We start from the raw sequence: 17,180 nt of genomic DNA, 5'->3' as shown, positions 1-17,180 counted from the left end.
ATGGACTGCTTGGACCACCTGACAGATTTCTGCTTTGCCCTCACAGCGACTGCCCTGGCCAACAACACGGAGGCAGACCTGGAAGCCGCGGTGCTGTATCAGAGAGGGGCGCACCCTCGCAACAACCACCCTGGCCTTCAAAAACCCCCAATTTTCCCCAATCCCCCTGAGGGGTGCAGTTTTCCCCCTTCAGGCAGCTCCGCAGCCCCGGCAGCCACCCGCAGAGGGCGCCCGGGCCCCGCGGCTGCCGATGGCGGCGAGGGGCGGTGCGGGGCGGGCGGGCCGCCTGCCTCCCCTCCCGTCACCCCGCCAGGGCCGCCCGGCCGCCTCCCTGCCTCCCTCCGCTGCCTGCCTCCGCTGCCTGCCGGGACCCTCGGTGCTGGGCCGGCCGAGCCCGAGCTGGATCCGCGGAGCAGCAGCCGCCGTGGCCAGGTCGGTGTCCGCCCCCATCGCGTCCTTGCAGCGCCTCCCTCATGGCCCCGGCCCCGGCCGCCCCGCGGGGCCGCCATTACGCGGGGCGGGGGGCGCCGGCACCCGGGGCTGGCGGTCTGGGGCTGGGCGCTTCTTTGGGACGGCGCTTCTTTATCTCTCGTTTTTTTCTGCTCGTTTTGATAAGCTGGGGGCTTTCTGGGGGAACGGGACGCGGTTTGTAGGCTCGGCGTGGCCGTGCTTTATCATCAGCGCTGAGGAGGCAGCGTTCACAGCTGGGGGACGATGCTCTCAGGGAAGAGCCAGGGGTCGGGTGAATGGGTTCATGCTGGGAGCGTGTGAAGAAGCTCCGAGTTACTCCTTAACTCTTCTTTTTATTTATTTTCTTTTTTACCCCCAGTAATAAATTACAAACACTATACCGCTGAGCATCCTTTTGGGTTTCAGACTGTTACCAGACTTACAGGAGAAGCGTGCTTTGCCTCCGCACCGTGGAGCTGTTCTTAACATAGAGGACTTCACCCTTAAAATACTATTTATTTCTGTTTGGGTATCTCTATTTCGTAGTAGGGGATTAAAGTAAAAGTTGTCCAAAGCAAAGTCTCAAGCTACTGATTCCTTATAACTAAATATCCGAAACCACAATGGTTTTACTTCCAGCTAGACAAACACTGAGCCTTTTCAGAAAGATGTGGTGTCAAGCTTCCAGGCTAACACTTAATTGAAAATAATAAATAATACCTCTACTGCAACTTTTTCAAATGCTAGAAAATACTGTTTGGGCAGTAATCAGAATGAGTCTGTAGGTGTTAAATTTCTATAGGGACATAACTCACCTTTTATTTCCTCATCAATTCTAATATTACAGGAAGAAAAGAAATGTGACGGCAATCTCATCCTGTTTTCAGGTGCAAAGCATTTCATGCAACAAAAGAGAAGTAAGAAGGGTTTTGTGGCAGATAAGTTTAGTTGAAAGCATCCAGTTGTTCTACCCACGGGTGAAATTGCTCTTGGTATAGGGGCACAGTATCTTGCTGGGGATTATGAAACAAAAAAAGCACACTGTTATTTTAAGACTAAAAGTATAGTCTCAAGGGCCGGCAGCACAGAAGTTACCCTGCTGTATAAATGTTAAGGAACAGCAACCCGAGAATATCCACGTGCTTTAAATGTGTTAAGTGCAGCGCGTGGCAGGAGGCCAGCGCACACGGCTGCAGGCATCTGGGGAGCGTAAGTGGCCTGACTCCCACCACTTCTTAAACTGTTTGGTTTTCTGTAGCAGCTGCGGGGGTTTGGAGCAGGGTATAGCCTGAGATCAGGTGGTTGAGTCTGAATTGCCTCATTTAGACTTTTTACCCTGTGATTATTTTTTTTAAGAGAACTTCTAATGCGTGAGTCAAACTGCAGTCATGACATTCAGGCAGAGTTTTAAATACCATAGTCAACTTTGTTTTAAAATGTCTAATATTTTGCATTTATCAAAAGGGGCATTTTGGGATGAAGTTGAGGTGCAGTGTTTGCTGAAAGCTAATAAAATTTGCGTGTTTATTGTTACAGTGTTTATAGATAGTTGAAAGTTTGTGGCCTAAAGTAGCATGTGTACTTTGTTTCTCCTTTTTAGTGGATGGTAAGACCCTGTTCAGCTGCAGAGTACCAGAACAGGCAGCTTAATTTAAACATTACTCATAGATATATTTTTTAACTTTAAAAAAATATTTTCAAAGATGACTACAAAGTCTAATAACTTCTCCAGTATAAGCTAAATATATCTAATAGACAAAGATGAATTCTCAGCATATGAAAACATGTTCTTTTTTATTGTTTATGTGGTTTAGGTCCCATGATGACAGCTCTCTTGAGAGGCAGCCAGTTTCCGCAGAAAACTTGTTGCAGCACCGCAGATACTTGAAGTCTGGAAAGAAAAAAGATTTCCTGATGATTAGCAAAGTGAGTCCTAACATCACAGTGAATGATGCTCTACGAAAACAAACACTGTGAACCTTCATCAAGGCTTGAATGTAGTTTGCATAACGAGAGTGGCTCCAACATGTGTTGTAGGAAGGGTAGAAAGTTGAGCCCTTCCAAGCCCTGTCCCATCCCAGGCACAGGGTATTATGAACATCAAAATCCCTGCCACAAACATGAGGCCTTTGGGGACTGTTGTCCTCAAGATATGTAGTCACTTACAGGAGGATGCCCTCATGCCTCAGGGTTACTTCTTCCTGGTTTCTGAACTTGCTGTGCTTCTGAGTTGTTCCCAAATGGTCTTAAAAATTCTCGTTGTCTTGTCACTGATTTGACATCTGGCTTTAAGTACTAAACAGGCGAACCTATTAATACAATACATATATATTTTTAAAAATAATTTCTTAAAATATGCTGTGGCTTTTTTCATAGATTTGAGACTCCTCTGCATGGGAAATTATTAACCCTTAGAGAACCTAAGTATCATCACAGTGAATCAGTGAATGGGAAAGCAGCTTTTTTTTTTTTTGTCAGCAGTAAATCTCAAAGAATAGTCACAGATAATTCCGCATTTTTGCTTTAAAAAAAAAAAAATCTTCAATTTTATAGTGGTTAGCCTTTTAGGGAAAAAAAAAAATATGATGTCCAATAGTATGAATATTTCAATAGGAAGAACAATAAATATCCAGAATCATTATAATTAGCTATGACAAGATATTTTTTAAGGTCAAAAGGATCTTGTGCTTCAAAACTTAAGCTATGTTTTACTTCATGTGCTTCATTCTTTGTGGTTTGGGAGTGGAAATACCCTACATCTACCTTACGAGATTTCTCATGCTTTCCCTCTTTCCTCTGAAGTATTAAATAATACAAACTGTCTGACACTGTATTGAATCACTAATTAGGCTGATTGTGCTACATATATTCAAGTAGAGCTTGGAGCTTGTCTGCAATCTGTGTAAGAAATAACTTCTCTTTCATAATATTAGCTGGGAATTAATTGCGTAGAAATGATCACTAAATTTATGTTCCTTAAGTGTAAATAGAGCGTTCAGGATGGATACTGTTAAAGAAGGCACTGTTGCTTCATTGCAATAATGCTGAATGTGAAAATCAGTGTTTTGGTGTTAAGTGTGAATAAATGGCTGTGTTTACTTTACCCTGTAGCAGATTTCTGGCACCTCTCTATCTAACACAGGCTCAGGCTAAAATGCTACAGTGATAAACATCTGGAATGTTGCAAGGGTTAATGAATGCGATGGGCTACAAAGTATTTCTCTTTCTTGGAAGTCTTAACTTCTTTTCTGTAAGCAATAAACATGATCAAGCATCTTATGGTTAATGTCTTATTCACACTGGCTATATTTATTTCTTTGAATTTGGCAGGTTCATTTATGAGATTGGAAATAACTGCGGTATCAAGCATCCGTCTGGATGCAGAGGTCTTTTCACAGCGGATATTCGGCATTGGTAAACGGATTTGCGGATTTGCATGGGGTAAAAATGGAGGCAGAAATAAACTTCTGAAATTGAATCTCAGTCCAGAAACGATGGCTTCCCAGCTGTATACACATGCTTTCAATATCTCCCCAATAGAGACTAGGAGACTGTGTATAAATGGAACACCATGGATTTGGCATCTTCTGGAAGAATGTGTTGAGAATGCGTGGGAGTACTGGAGCGTTGTCATAGGACTGATTTCCATTGTCTGTTTTCTGTTTGCTGCACTACCGTAAGTTTAAAGTCTTAGGCAGTCCTCAGATTGAGACATGAGTAATCTTGCCTGAAGCCTTTTTCACAAGCTGCCTTTTTTTAGTTTATCTTGGATATGTTTCTCTATCTGCATAATACAGATATAATATGCCAGAGAAGCATGTTGTTCATGTTTAGAACAATATTTGGTGGTTGACAAATGAGCTTGATGTACTGTTCTGTTGTACTGACTTGACACTAATCTCTGCCACTTAGAGCAAATGAGAATAAATCACCTCTTCTCTCTTATCTTCTCCACCCTGAGATGTGTGCACACGCAGCACACTTGCTGCAAAAACTGGCTCGGTGTTTATTTAAACCACATGCCATGTCACCAGTACTCTTGTGCTGGCTCCTGCCAATGAAGTTTGGACTCAGAAAAGGTCAGAAACAGCACATGAGTTAGCACTTCGGTGGTGCTAAATCAGTTGCTGTTTGGTGGACTGGTGCTGGGTTCAGGTTTCAAACGTAGGTAGGAGATGGCAAAAGAAAAGCAGAAATGCTGCTAGTAGATGAGAATGCCTGAAACAAAATGGGATTGACTCCAAAGTCTGTCCCTATAAGGGAAATATAATTTACTGAACTAATAAAAATGTGATGGAAATCAAGCAAAATAAAAACACTCTTAGCAAGCTGTTGAGCTTCAGAAATATTAGTTGAAAAGGAACTTTACATTAAAAGTGTTGTGTTAGTGGGTATGGAATTCATCAAGACATGTCTAATGGACTTAAATTTGGGATTGCTTCATAGTCCCTGTTATGAATCTGAGTAACAGCTCTCCAATTTGGAAGCGTGAGTGTAGTTGTCAGCTCTTACAGGAGCTTTGTTCGTTCTTAGCACTTCTATGTTAAGTGTTTTTCTTCTTTCGGTATCTTAAAAGCTAGTACTTACACCAGAGGAATATGAAATGATGCTGGCATAGTTCTGGTGTCCAGAAAATAATACTTCAGTGCAGGACACACAAAAAAAAACAAACCTCAATGTGAGCTGTAATGGGGTTGTGATTTCAGCATCTGTTAGAGTAAGACATGGTGAGCTGTAGTGAATCTGAGTTCTCATTCAGACTGTAAGTGGGGTATTGCTGTGATGGGTCTCTTGTAGTTAAGAGTTTTAATTTTTCTTTATTCAGATTTTGAAAAATGTATTTTCAAGCTTGTCAAACATTTTTGGCTTACGATATTTTATAATTACTTCTGGAATTTGTGCCAGTCAAATTTACGTTGCCTGTCAGAATGGAAAAGTGGATCAAGCGCTGTCTTTGGGCTTTCTGCTGTGTTGGATAGCTGGAGATCTTACAAATTTTATAGGCTGCTATTTAACAAATCAACTACCAATTCAGGTAATCTGTTGATACTTCTACTTTTTGTTATATACTTTTTGACTGTGTTTTTAACCTCTAGGATAACTTAATATTGCACATATATGTGATATATATTTTGAGAATTGTCTTTTAACAGCTTTTTTGAACTAGACCTTTCTCGTTAATCTGTTAAAATTTGAAAATACAGTTCCAGCCTTAGTTGTTAGTGATCTGTTAATTGTGTCTGGAACTTTCTTGTCTGCTGTTTCTATTTTCAATTTGTAATGAAAGAAAGATGTATGTGTCAGTCACAGAAGTTTTCCCAAGCTGGAGATGGACCCAAGAGTGGATAGAGTTGTCATCTAGTTTACAACTTAATGTTGTCTAACAGTTTCATCTGCCCCATTGTAAAAGGGAGAAGAGAGAATGTCAGCTCTGTCTTCTTGAGGCAGGAGGCACTAAGCAAGACTGATAGATTCCAAAGTGCTGGGAAGCTGGGTAGAGTGGGCTTAAGCTTCTGGGCAGGAAAGGATTTTTCAGTCTGCCCAGGCAGGAATTTGTGCCATGCATCCTGGAAAATGACAAACTGTTGTGATGGTGTCAGCATGTCACCATTGCACAAGCTTTACATCGCATTCATCTGCTGCTGTCTAACTTGGTAGTCGTTGTTCACATTATTGTTATGAAGCACAGTTAAGTTGGGAAAGTTTTTAACTTCTTGTGTACTGAACGTGCAAATGTATTTTTCTCTTTCAGACCATCACTGCCATCTCTTATGTTAATATGGATATAATCATGATTTCACAATATGTATACTATAAGCTCAAGAATCAGAAGATGACAAAATGTAAGATTTTTAAGCACTTAATATTATCCATTAAGTAGCACATTCTTCACTGTGATGTTTCCTATAGCATTTAAAGAAAAGCTCCCTAAAAATAAGATGCACAAATTCCAACTGGAGTTGTTAGGCGTATTTCTTGCAGTTTTCTCAGTCTTTTCATGAAAGTCCTATTCTTTCTCTACTCTGCCTTTCTGCCCTCTTTTTACCCACAAAATACCTGTACACATCTCCTATATAGTGCTTTCAGTTTATATAGACATAAAAATATAGTTTTGTGGAATCTGGTTCCATTTTCTAACTTGCTCCATGGTTTTATTATCTACTTTCAGCCATCTAACTGTATGTGTAAGTTGAGAGTAAGCTTTCATTATTGCTTTGTGTGGCTCAGTTTCCTTCATGTTGATTAAAACAGGACTTTATTTGCTTATAGCGTAAAATACCTTGACATCTTCATGCGTTCTGTTTCAATACCCACAATTAAGAACTATTAATGGGAATGAAATTGCTTGAGTTGCTTCATAAAATCCTGGCAGTAGTTGTAGCATTCAGCCTACCGAACGAACTACTGTTTTGACTGCAATGGAAGACAGAAAGCTATGTTCACTGTGCATCAAATTAAAAGCATTATTTCATCAACCTAAAAAAACACAAAACCTAAAAAAACACAAAACCTAAAACCCACGGTGCAGTGGAGGTAACAAAAAGCTGAAGCAAAACAGACGCCTGCCCAGCAAACTAAATAGGGATAAAGCAGATTCATTCAATATGGAACTGATAATAAGCCTGGAGATAGGTCAGTGCTGAAGATATTTCCTTCCTGCTGCCTGCTGTTGAAAACAAATGCAGGCTCTTGTGCATTATAACTGTCCATGCCTGCTTCAGCTCAATTTTGTGCATAGCTGGAGAGGAAGAAATGGTTTTGGGAATAAAGGAATAAAAGCTTTTCAATAGCCAGTTCTAGAGCTGTTACTGCAGGCAGGTCGGTCAATTTTGCATCTTCAAGCCTCTGAACCAGCAGTATTGCTTCCTGTGCCTGTTGTAGAGGTTGCAGGTCTTTAGGGCAGGCCTTCTGATGCTATACAGCAATTTGTTCCGCAGGTAACAGTGACTGTAGGAGCTTACCACTACCTTTTAAATACAGAAGATAGCATAGCTCGAGAGATCAGTAGGATTGTTTATCATTTTCAGGTTGTCCTGTAGATATTTATGGAAACTTATTAGATGGAGTCTTTATCTTTGTATATGTGAGCCTCTGCATGTAAAGATAAGGTTTCATTTCTAGCTAACCATGGACATAGACACTGGTCCAGCAGAAGACTTAAATTCAAAAATATCTTTCAGATAAGTAAGTAATCTAAATTTCAAATATTGTTGCTTTCATGTTTTTAAATTGCAATGTGTTGAAAGAAACTGTTGTATTCTATTCTTAGCTGCTTTCTGTTTATCAGCTGTTACATAAAAGTAAATTACTAGGAAATGAAACTATCTAAGAGATGAACTGAGTGTGAAAATAGTCTCAGTAGCAATGCCTGTGTGAGGAGCTCCCTCCTGCTCCTGCACTGCTGCCCTCAGGTGGTGCATTAAGACACAGTGCACAGTGAGCAGGGCTGGAAACGTGGCCCGGGAGAAGAGGAGGACTCCTTAGCCTTGAATTGTTGCTGAGAAGAAGATAACCTGGAATTGTACCTTTAGATTTGCATTTTTATGTTGCAGATAACATCTGCTGTTAATTTAAAGTTACCTTTTTTTCAGCTAATTCGTTTGTATGTCATTCTAGGCAGCAAAAACCTGAAGAATTTCTGTGTAACCTGGATCTTGGTGTGTATAGCCCTGTGCATCGTTCTGCTCTGCCAGCTGCTAGTAAGAAACCAAGACCAGAGTTCAGTACTGGAAAGAACTAATGTAAGTTCTTAACCTGCTTCCATTCTAAAACAAACAAGCAAAAAAAACCAGTGTAAGTGTCTTGAAAGGATTATGTGCTCTGAGGTTTAAAGAAATTTGGATGCTGTTTTTAACAATGCCTTAGAAATCATAAATGTGGCGCTATTTGGACATTTTAAGTATGTACCATACATCCCAAAATAAAGAAGTTACAAAAGAGCTTCTTTTAGCAGCTTCCTGTGTTTTGGGCTTATTCTGTCCCTTGGGTTATTAGGATGTGCTGCTTTGTGAAACAACATGTACACGTGTTGTCTTTCTGCCTGTGTTAGATAACATGGACATCCATGTAGAGACTATGCAGTGAAAAGTGAAATCAATAAAAGTGGAAAATTACAATTGTACCTGCTGCTGCTGCTGTCACTTCACCAGGAAGGTTCACAGGCTATGCTAGCAATTTTGCAGCCTTCGTACTAATGCCAGTAAAATAATTGTAATCCAGCAACATTGCTCAGCAGGGAGGCAGCTTATTTTCAAAATACAGCTAGTGTGAGAAAACTAACAATTCTCTTAAACTGAAAAATGAGTATTTTGCTTTCTCCAGACAGGATGATTTTTTTTTTTTTTTTAGTAGCCCTAGCTACAGTTTTTAGTTTTGGCTTGAATTATTGTGTCCAAGCATCTTGAGCAGAAGGATTGGATTGACATTAGTGTTACAGCCTAAAGCCTGGCACTGGTTTTGATCTTAGTCATGGCTATGACGCAGCACTGTGCATTGTTGTAAGATAAAGATTAAACCTTTTCTAGCCCTTTTTGGTCATTTGAAGAGCTGTCCTGAACCGCTTTGAAGGGAGTTCTGTCCAGAATGATAGCCTGTGGCCTCTCTAAGCCTCTGAAATGCTTGAAAACATTATTGCCAAAACATATGTACCTTTATTTTTTCAGACTTCCCTTGATATGATTGAAATGTCAGGCTTCATTTGTGGCTATATATCTTGTGTGTTTTACTTGGGAAGTAGATTTCCTCAGCTTTATAAAAATGTAAGTAGTTTTTTGGCTAAGTATACTTGTATAGTTTACAAAATACTCTCCGTTGCTTGACATTTTGGATTCTTCCTAGCAGTGAGCCCTCAACATCAAAAGCCTGCATGGCTTTTGTGACTCTGTAAAGAAAAAGAAGGGCTTTGTTTTTCCATTCAAAAGGGAAGAGGGTGGTGAGAATTTTAGAAAAATGATGGTCTTTAATTGATAGGAGAGGACTGATTTGCCAGAAAGAGGAAAGTTGTGTTTTTTTTTTTTTTTACACAGTTCAATCAGATACATGAGCGGAAGCATGCTTTGTGTGATTGGTTGCATGAGCAAGTGGTATCTCCCCTTTTCTTTCTCCAAACTGTTCTACCTTAAGTAAACAACTATATGATCAAAATTTAAAATTAGAGGAAAATTAGTTTAAAGCTTTAGGCTATTTTCCATGAAGATGCTATTACTGACTTTTTAATATACCAATAGTGAAGAGTCTGCGGGAGGAAAAAATGCTCAGGGTTTTACATAATCAAATGCATACAGGTATTCTAGCAGAGTGTGTAAATGGTTAATTCATTTCCAAGCTTATTCCTGTTCCCCCCCTTACCTTTTCCATCCCAGCCAAAATACTACAACATGTAATCTACTGCGGTGAATGTTTTAACATATTTTTTTTTTTTCTGTAAAAATTCTTTGTATTTAGTTTCGAAGAAGATCAACAGAAGGCACCTCTTACCTGCTGTTTGCATTAGCCATGCTGGGAAACTGTACATATGGACTGAGCCTTGTTTTAAAGATGCCTGCTACCACATCTTTCCAAGCTCTCTACTTTTTACACCATCTTCCGTGGCTCATTGGGAGCTTTGGAGTTTTGTTTCTAGACATTTTTGTATCCTTTTGCTGTTACAGCTGGAGTTTTTCAGGATGGGCTTGTTAATAAGTAGATCAGAAATTAAGTGGAATTTAAAACTAATTAAAAAAAAAATCTTCTTTCAGAACAATAATTGATATGTTTTCTGTAACAATGTTTCTATAACATTATAGAAAATAACTACATTGAAGCTACATTGCACAGGTTAATTTCGATGTTGTAGTCAATATATAGTATACTAAAAGTTGGAAAGTGGAATTTTGCAGTGTGCTGTTCTGTGTGATATCTGATAAATGTGAAAAACAAAAAACACCTCCAAAACTGCTTGTTTTTAAATGGAAATATAGAATTATAGCTTTGAGAAGTTGGCTGACTCATAAATGCTATTGGAAGAGTGCATTCACTTGAGAGACAGGCTGTGAGATTTTGGCCAGCTTTGTTTCAAGAAAATAGCATATAACAAGGAAATTCTGCAGCTACCCTTAACTGTATAATTTGGGGCAAAATCAGATGCATTGAAACACTGAGTGCCTCTGCAAACCATCAGCTATGCTCACTGAGTCGTGCTAAGAGCTGCCCTACTACTACACAGTTACATAGGTTAGTATGTCTGTTTCTTGAAGTCCTGAGTAAACTTAAGCAGTATTTTTTTTTTATTCTTAATTCAGGGGACATAAGTAAGATGTTTACAGTGTTTTAGTTATTGCTAGTCATGCTGTTTCTAGATTGAGCATTAGCATTCTGTGATCAAGAAATTAAAAGTACAATATTACCATAAATATTTTACTTTTTCTTTAAAAGTCTAGTGAATGATAATGTGGTATTTGCTGTTCTTCTGTTCATAGTGTGTTTATAGCCACCTGCCTGGATACTTTTGCTTGCAGTTTCATTTAAAATAGTATAAACTGGAGATTTTCTGATCTTTCCTGGAGTAAGAATTTTAGTTTTGTTTCTTAAAACATCTTGGTACTTAGCTCCATTAACTCCAAGTATGAAATGGAATAGAGTAAAGAGGGATTTCAAGAGCGTGCTAAAAAAGCATACTGTGCTAATCTGTTCCATATTAGAAGGAAGCTCTTTACCAGATTTACCTGGAACAGTTGAAGAAGTTGTGATTCCCAGGCACCAGTCTTGTCTTTCTAATTAAAGTAATTTCATAAGGCACTCCAATTAGCCTGATGATAGGACAGCTCACCCTCGCCTTGGATGGGCTGTCAAATGGTACTGTCCCTCAGAATAGTATCCGTGCTTCTTGCGTTTGTAAATTTAACTTTTATCTTTTGAGACAATGTAGTTTCTTTTGCCTGAGCAGACTGCAGGGCTTCGGGGTTGCTAGCCCATGTGGCTGGTGTGAGTGCTCAGGCCTTTTGTTCCACAGTTGAAGTAGTGACTTTCTTTTCCTCTCCACAGCTGGAAACATAAAACTGCCAGTATTTATTTACCAAAAAAAAACCCTAGAATTTGATCTTGATGACCCTTACAGTACATTATGTGCATATTAGCAGATGTCTCTCTGTGATGTACTCAAAAACTTCTACGTTGGCCACAAACCTCTCCCCTCTGTGAGCCCAGCCCCGGAATTGCAGTGCCAGTGTGCACATGACATTCATTTCTCTGCTCCCTCTTGATTGGAGTCTGAATCCAATCTTGCTAATAGTCTTCCAGTTCAAATTATATTGGAAGCAGATGCTCCCAAATCAGGTTGGGGAGCTTATAGAAATCTAGTCAAGTATATAGTGTTAGTTGAAAATGTATGAAGTATTTGTAATCAAGAGAAAACAAAAGCAGACCTCCAGCTTTGAGAAGCCCTGAAGGTATGGAAGTAAACGCTATTTTTTTTTTTAAAGAGAGCTTCATTACTGTCTCTTGCCAAGCAAGAAAATCAAAATTCTAACAAACCGATATGTCATGTTAGACCTAGACCAGAACAGGACCACTCAGGTTTTGAAAAACAGAGGACTTAAATGAAAACGTTGTAATTTCTACAAGAGAGGTGTCTCGTAATTAAGCATTTGTGCAGCAGTCTCTGGTTTGAGAAGTAGTTGTAGAAATTGTCTAATTCCAGCATGGTTTATTCCTCAGAGTGTGCAGAGTTTCATTAGGTGGAAGATAAGCCCTCATTCCTCAAGGTCCAAGGAAGGATTAAGGGTTCACTTACTCTGTGTCTGCTGCAGTTTTCTTTCTTGTGCTTCCGCCTGCCGTGGCTGGCGTTGACTATTTTTAGAACCCAATGGACTCCCGATCGTAGCTGGAACAGCAGCTCCAGTGTTAGGTAGTGCAGGATTACACCAGACCCATTTCAGCTTACTTTAACAGGATAACGTGGTCATCCTGTTTCCTCGGTGTCTAAAGCTAGTTATTTGAGCACACAATAAGCTAGTTATTCTGATAAATAATGGAAGTGTGCAGTTGTTTCTAAAGTATGCGTTGTCCTCTTTTTCATTTTAAGGAGTTTCATAACTTTGCACATTTTCATTATAAATTGGACGTGATTGTCTCTTCCAGTAATTGTTTCCTTCCAACTGCTGCTTTGCAGAGGAAGGTGGCTGGAGTTTCCCAAGGGTTTTTAGGGGAAAGTGCCCCTGCCTATAGGGCAGAGGGGTTGGGATTAGATGGTCTTTGATGTCCCTTTTGACCCAAACCACTCTGATTCTAAGAGACTGTGAAAGACAAGGTTTGCTTGTTCCTGATGGGGTGGGGTTCCTTATCTGGGAGAGATGCTTAAGTCCATATTTGCCTATCTTAGGGTTCCATGGTGCACCTCACTAGAGCTTTATGTGCGTGATTATTTAATGGCTTGCTTGTACACGAGGATTTAAAATATGTAGTATTAAAATAATGAGGTTTTGACCACTTCTGCCCTTGCAAACAGTGTTGGCTGCTGCTAAAAGTCTTAAGAGACTGACTTTAGCACAACTTTTCTGGAAAACTTTGTCCTTTTCTCTAAGTGTCCTCTTTCACCCTTGCTTCTTTCCCCTCCTTGCCCCCAGCAAAAGCAAACAACTCTGCTTTGTATTTAGATTCAGGTAAGGCCCTTTACTAAGATTTTTGCCTTTTTTGTTTGTTTGTTTGTTTGACATCACCCTATTGTCAGAGAGGGATGTTCAAATCCTCTGCGGGTACTTCTTTTCATTAAGTGTAGCCAGGTTATAACTAAATAGCCAAAGGATATTCAGCAAGAGCCAAGCTGCTGTACACGGACTCTTTATCTTGCACCTTTTGTGAGCTGCAGGGCAGCCACTTGGAATCCATTATATACTTCTACAAAACATCATGCTTTGTAATTTAATTACACGGTGCAGAGAATGTAAGTCTGACCTGACAAGTCAGCAAGACTTTCCCAGCCAAACTTTTCTGTGCTCCTGTAACTACCTGCTGTTGTCTCAAAAGTACTGCATTACTTGATTTGTCATTAAATTGTTTGTAGGTTTAATGAAACAGATTTGATGAACGTGTTCAGTGGCTGTCATAAACACCAGTGTTGAGTACTCAGCTTGGTTCTCACCTCCAGTCTGGGCTCTCTGCGTACAGAGGCCTTGGAGTTTCCCCCAGAAAGTCACAGACTTGAGCAGCAAGCATGTTTCTATATTAAGTAGTCTTGGCAGTCTAGCATTGATTTTAAAAATACAACCAGATGAGCACATATGCTTAAAAAAAAAAACAACAACACACCAACATTCTGGAAATACTTTTTGGTGAATTCCACAGAAGGATGGTAAGTTACAGAAATTAAGAGCTCTGTTGCTGCTGCCAGCTTGGTGGCTAAGCGGTAATGCAGCCCAGTCCTGTTCCCAGCCCACGGTGTGATTTCAGCTGGTTTGATCCCCAACCCACAGCAGCCTTTTCTACCAGTGCAGCTTTTAAGACCTGGGGAGGTGTTTGGCTGTTTGAAAAAAAGAAACAGGCAGGAAATTTAAGCGGTAGCTACATATGCTGTAACACTAATTTGCTAAACTTTCTTCTTAAAGTTTCCTGCATAATACTGCAGAAGGACTTGAAATGAGTGCTGGTCTGCTGTCTCTGAAGGAAATCCTGTCTAGTCTTCAGCTGGGAGGCCTTAGAGGTGGGATGCAGGAGAGCTTTGGGAACGTGGGACAACTCTTGGGGTGCTGCCTAAGAAATTTGTAGAGAATTTCCTCTGCTTCCATCCAGGCCTCCCAGAAAGCTTTTTATTTTTAATTCTTATTTTTATAAATAAGCATGTACACTAGCCTCAGACTTCTCACAAACATTGTCTACCAGCCAAGTTATTTTAAGTGGGCTGAAGCGTTCCTGGCAAAATTTTATATGCCAGGTTTCCTCCCAGAGAAATGCAGTTTCAGTTTAAAGTGGGGTTTTACATGTAGTAGTAGTGGTAACAAGTCTCAATTAAAGCTGAACGTAGATGAAGCATCCACTGCCCTTTGCAGAGGGGTACCCAGGTATACGGATGGCTTCTTGTTTCCACACCCTGTACTTTTAAGCCTGCTTCCAAGTATAAAACTCAACAATCAGAAGTTCTGAGGAGTAAGGCATCTCTTATTCTTTCTAAGTGCACATCCCCATTTTTTTTAAAGGCTAAATATGCTCAAAATCAGTAATTTTGTTTGAGAGCTGGAATCGTCAAGAAAAAGGACAAGTACATACTTGTTAATTCTTCTTAGATTAGCAGTATTTCCAGTGGTCTAGTTTACAATAGAAATAAGCAGTTATGTCTAATTGCACAATTCTGTGTTGAAAACAGTATTAAATAGTGAGTCACAGAGCTGTTGGCCTGTCATTGCCTTCCAGTACCAAATGAGGGAGAATTTTGCAGGAAATAGGAATTTTGTTTCCTGATCATGCCCAATTGATCCACCTCTAAGAAGTTTTTACCAACTCCCCTCCTTACCAGCAGCCCCATGTGGGCTCCCCAGGTGAACGATGCTCCTCTTGTGCATCTGATGAATTTCATGCTTACGACCCTTGCAGGCAAGAGATAGCAAAGGATATTCTCATTTGTATTTGAGCCATAAAGCTGAGGTTTTAAGTTATTTTTTTCCCGTATCTTCCTTTTTTTTAGTATTGCAAATAAAGTGATTAAATGTTTTGTCATTTAAAAAAAAATACTGAAAATGAGTATTAAGTAAGGCTTGGAAGAGCTTGTATGATAATGTAGAGGATTCCACAGTTAGGATTAAATAAAATGGATAATGCCCCTCAGTATGTGAATTAGATTAAACAAGTTTTAAGTTTTTCCTCTGTGGACTGTGGTGCTCAGAGCCTGAGCCAGAGCTAAATGGGTGGCTGCTTTTATTCTGTGCGACTTTCTGCCGTTCGCTGAAAGCCAGCACTGCAAGTGCTGCCTCTGCATCCCAGTTAATTACTTCCTTACCCCAAAATAACAGGTGACCGTGCAGTTCCTTCTGTATCGTCAGCGCGAGGAAGGGCAGCCTGGCGTGGTGGCGCTGGAAGTGGAACCGCTGCTCCTGGGCGAGGAGACTGCCTAGTGCGGGGTCGGGGTCGGCTCCTGCCTCCCGTGCACTTTGCTCTTGGCTGACTTCAACAAACAGTTGAGATTGGGTGTGCTGAGGGACCACATTTGTTACCTTATTTATTTTGTCATTGATTTGTCATTACTTATTTGAAAAGGATATGAAAATAAATACTTAATACTGTATTTCAGTATGATATCAAGTCTTTTCTCCTCGATTTTTTTTCCCCTCCCCTACATTTTTAGGCTGTTTCTCCCTATCATGATAGGGAATCACAGCAGGGACTGCTTTAGAAGTATTTATTTGATGTCGTGATACAATGCATATCACAAGGTGACAATTTTTAGATAAAAATCTACATCTAGATAACAGTAACGTGACTGTTTAAAAAAATGCAGGATCCATTGTTGCGCTTTTACATCACTCTTGTAAGCTGGGGGGATCCTCATGTACAGCTCATTGTAAAGTATTACTGTCCTTTTTATTGTTCAGTTAATTAAAACATTTATTCGTCAATACCTGTGTGTTCCATGGAATATAATTACTGCATGCCATCATACACTGCATGGAAGGGTTTTCTTTTTTTTTTATGACTTGCATTTCTTTACAAGCTGCTGGTCTAGGTAAGTACCGGAGGGGGGAATGCTAAGATTGTACCTTGCAATTGTCTATGGTGTGTTAGGTATGTTTATTCAAAACTGTTCTGTTTGAAGAAAAGTTTAATAAGATCTCAGAATAAAATTCCAGTGCATATTTCATTATACATGTGTATAATGATTCACTTCAATAAATAACTTTGCGAACAAAAGGGCTGTTTTTTTAAAGTCAGTATGAGTCAGTGCATTTGTGGGCTTATCATGGAACTCATTCCCTTTGATTTCAGATAACTTTGTTGAAGGGACATCAGAAGAGATTAATAATAAAAAAAAATAAACTGCGTACAATTGATCATATCTAAATCTCTGCCAAAAGTGCACGCTAAAAGTGAAGCATTTTTCTCTTCTCTCTGGATGTTCTAGAACGTCCTGCACTCCAGATTAAAACAACAACAATAAAATAACCCCCCACAAAATAGGGCTTGGGTGTTTTGGGGGTGATGTCATCCCTGCTGTTGGATAGGGAAATGTGAACTGATCTCACCCTGTGTCCCAGCAGTCACTTACATATACGAGTGACCAAATTCTGTGATCTTGGCAAATCCCTTTTACGAATTCATTTCCAAACAGTATCGTGGAAAGCTGTGTGCTTCTGAACTGTGTTACAGCCCTGCACGGCTGGGCTCCTGGTGAGCTCCCCACGTGCAGGGTGCCTTTATTGGCCTCGGTGTGTACGCAGGCTGAACATGCTTTTCCTGGTTTCTTAAGCTAGCAGAGGGTATTAGAAGTTAACCTTTTCAGTACATAAATTAAAATGCAATTTGTCTCACTTGCAGATTTATATGCTGTACACACGAGATTATCAGCCGCTTGCCTGGCTGCTGATTGAAACCATGACTTGTTACTTTTTAATGCAGTTAGAATTCGGTCTTGCATTATTTCTTCAAAGATTATTTCCCTTTTTATTGCTATAAGTAATCCTATTTCGGGTTGCCTTTTTATCCCTGTTTCATACTGCTGTTTGTTAAAACAGCTGAATAGGGGATGTATAAAGTTACTGTCATTTAAC

At 40.0% G+C, this 17,180-nt stretch overlaps 1 protein-coding gene across 3 annotated transcripts; it reads left to right on the top strand.

Moving 5' to 3' along the window:
- Nucleotides 1-285: 285 nt before the first annotated feature.
- On the top strand, nucleotides 286-16,307 carry LOC309881147 (lysosomal amino acid transporter 1 homolog). 3 transcript variants are annotated; one of them, XR_014318087.1, is made up of 10 exons: nucleotides 286-432; nucleotides 2,265-2,376; nucleotides 3,781-4,126; nucleotides 5,356-5,485; nucleotides 6,203-6,293; nucleotides 8,068-8,192; nucleotides 9,114-9,209; nucleotides 9,895-10,080; nucleotides 10,573-10,662; nucleotides 15,429-16,307. XR_014318087.1 is itself a non-coding variant. In XM_082766769.1 (10 exons), exons 3-10 carry the CDS (start codon nucleotides 3,789-3,791, stop codon nucleotides 15,528-15,530), a joined length of 969 nt encoding a protein of 322 aa, XP_082622895.1. In that variant the 5' UTR covers nucleotides 286-432; nucleotides 2,265-2,376; nucleotides 3,781-3,788; the 3' UTR covers nucleotides 15,531-16,307. The 3 variants fall into 3 exon arrangements, 2 of the variants coding, with proteins under 2 accessions (XP_082622895.1, XP_082622894.1); XM_082766769.1 differs by lacking the exon at nucleotides 10,573-10,662 and having other exon boundaries at nucleotides 3,781-3,891; nucleotides 3,991-4,126; XM_082766768.1 differs by lacking the exon at nucleotides 10,573-10,662.
- The last annotated feature ends 873 nt before the right edge of the window (nucleotides 16,308-17,180 follow it).

This window comes from Aythya marila (assembly GCF_965140915.1).
Source record: "Aythya marila genome assembly, chromosome: 9".
In the NCBI taxonomy this organism is placed as follows: domain Eukaryota; kingdom Metazoa; phylum Chordata; class Aves; order Anseriformes; family Anatidae; genus Aythya; species Aythya marila.
The sequence above is the reverse complement of the archived record's forward strand: the minus strand, read 5'-3'. Positions and strand labels throughout refer to the sequence as shown.

Coding starts and splice junctions, on each gene's coding strand:
- LOC309881147 (XM_082766768.1), top strand. CDS start 3,789: ATGAGATTGGAAATAACTGCGGTATCAAGCATCCGTCTGGATGCAGAG. Junction 5,486..6,202: donor CAAATCAACTACCAATTCAG/GTAATCTGTTGA, acceptor TTTCTCTTTCAG/ACCATCACTGCCATCTCTTA. Junction 8,193..9,113: donor CAGTACTGGAAAGAACTAAT/GTAAGTTCTTAA, acceptor TTATTTTTTCAG/ACTTCCCTTGATATGATTGA.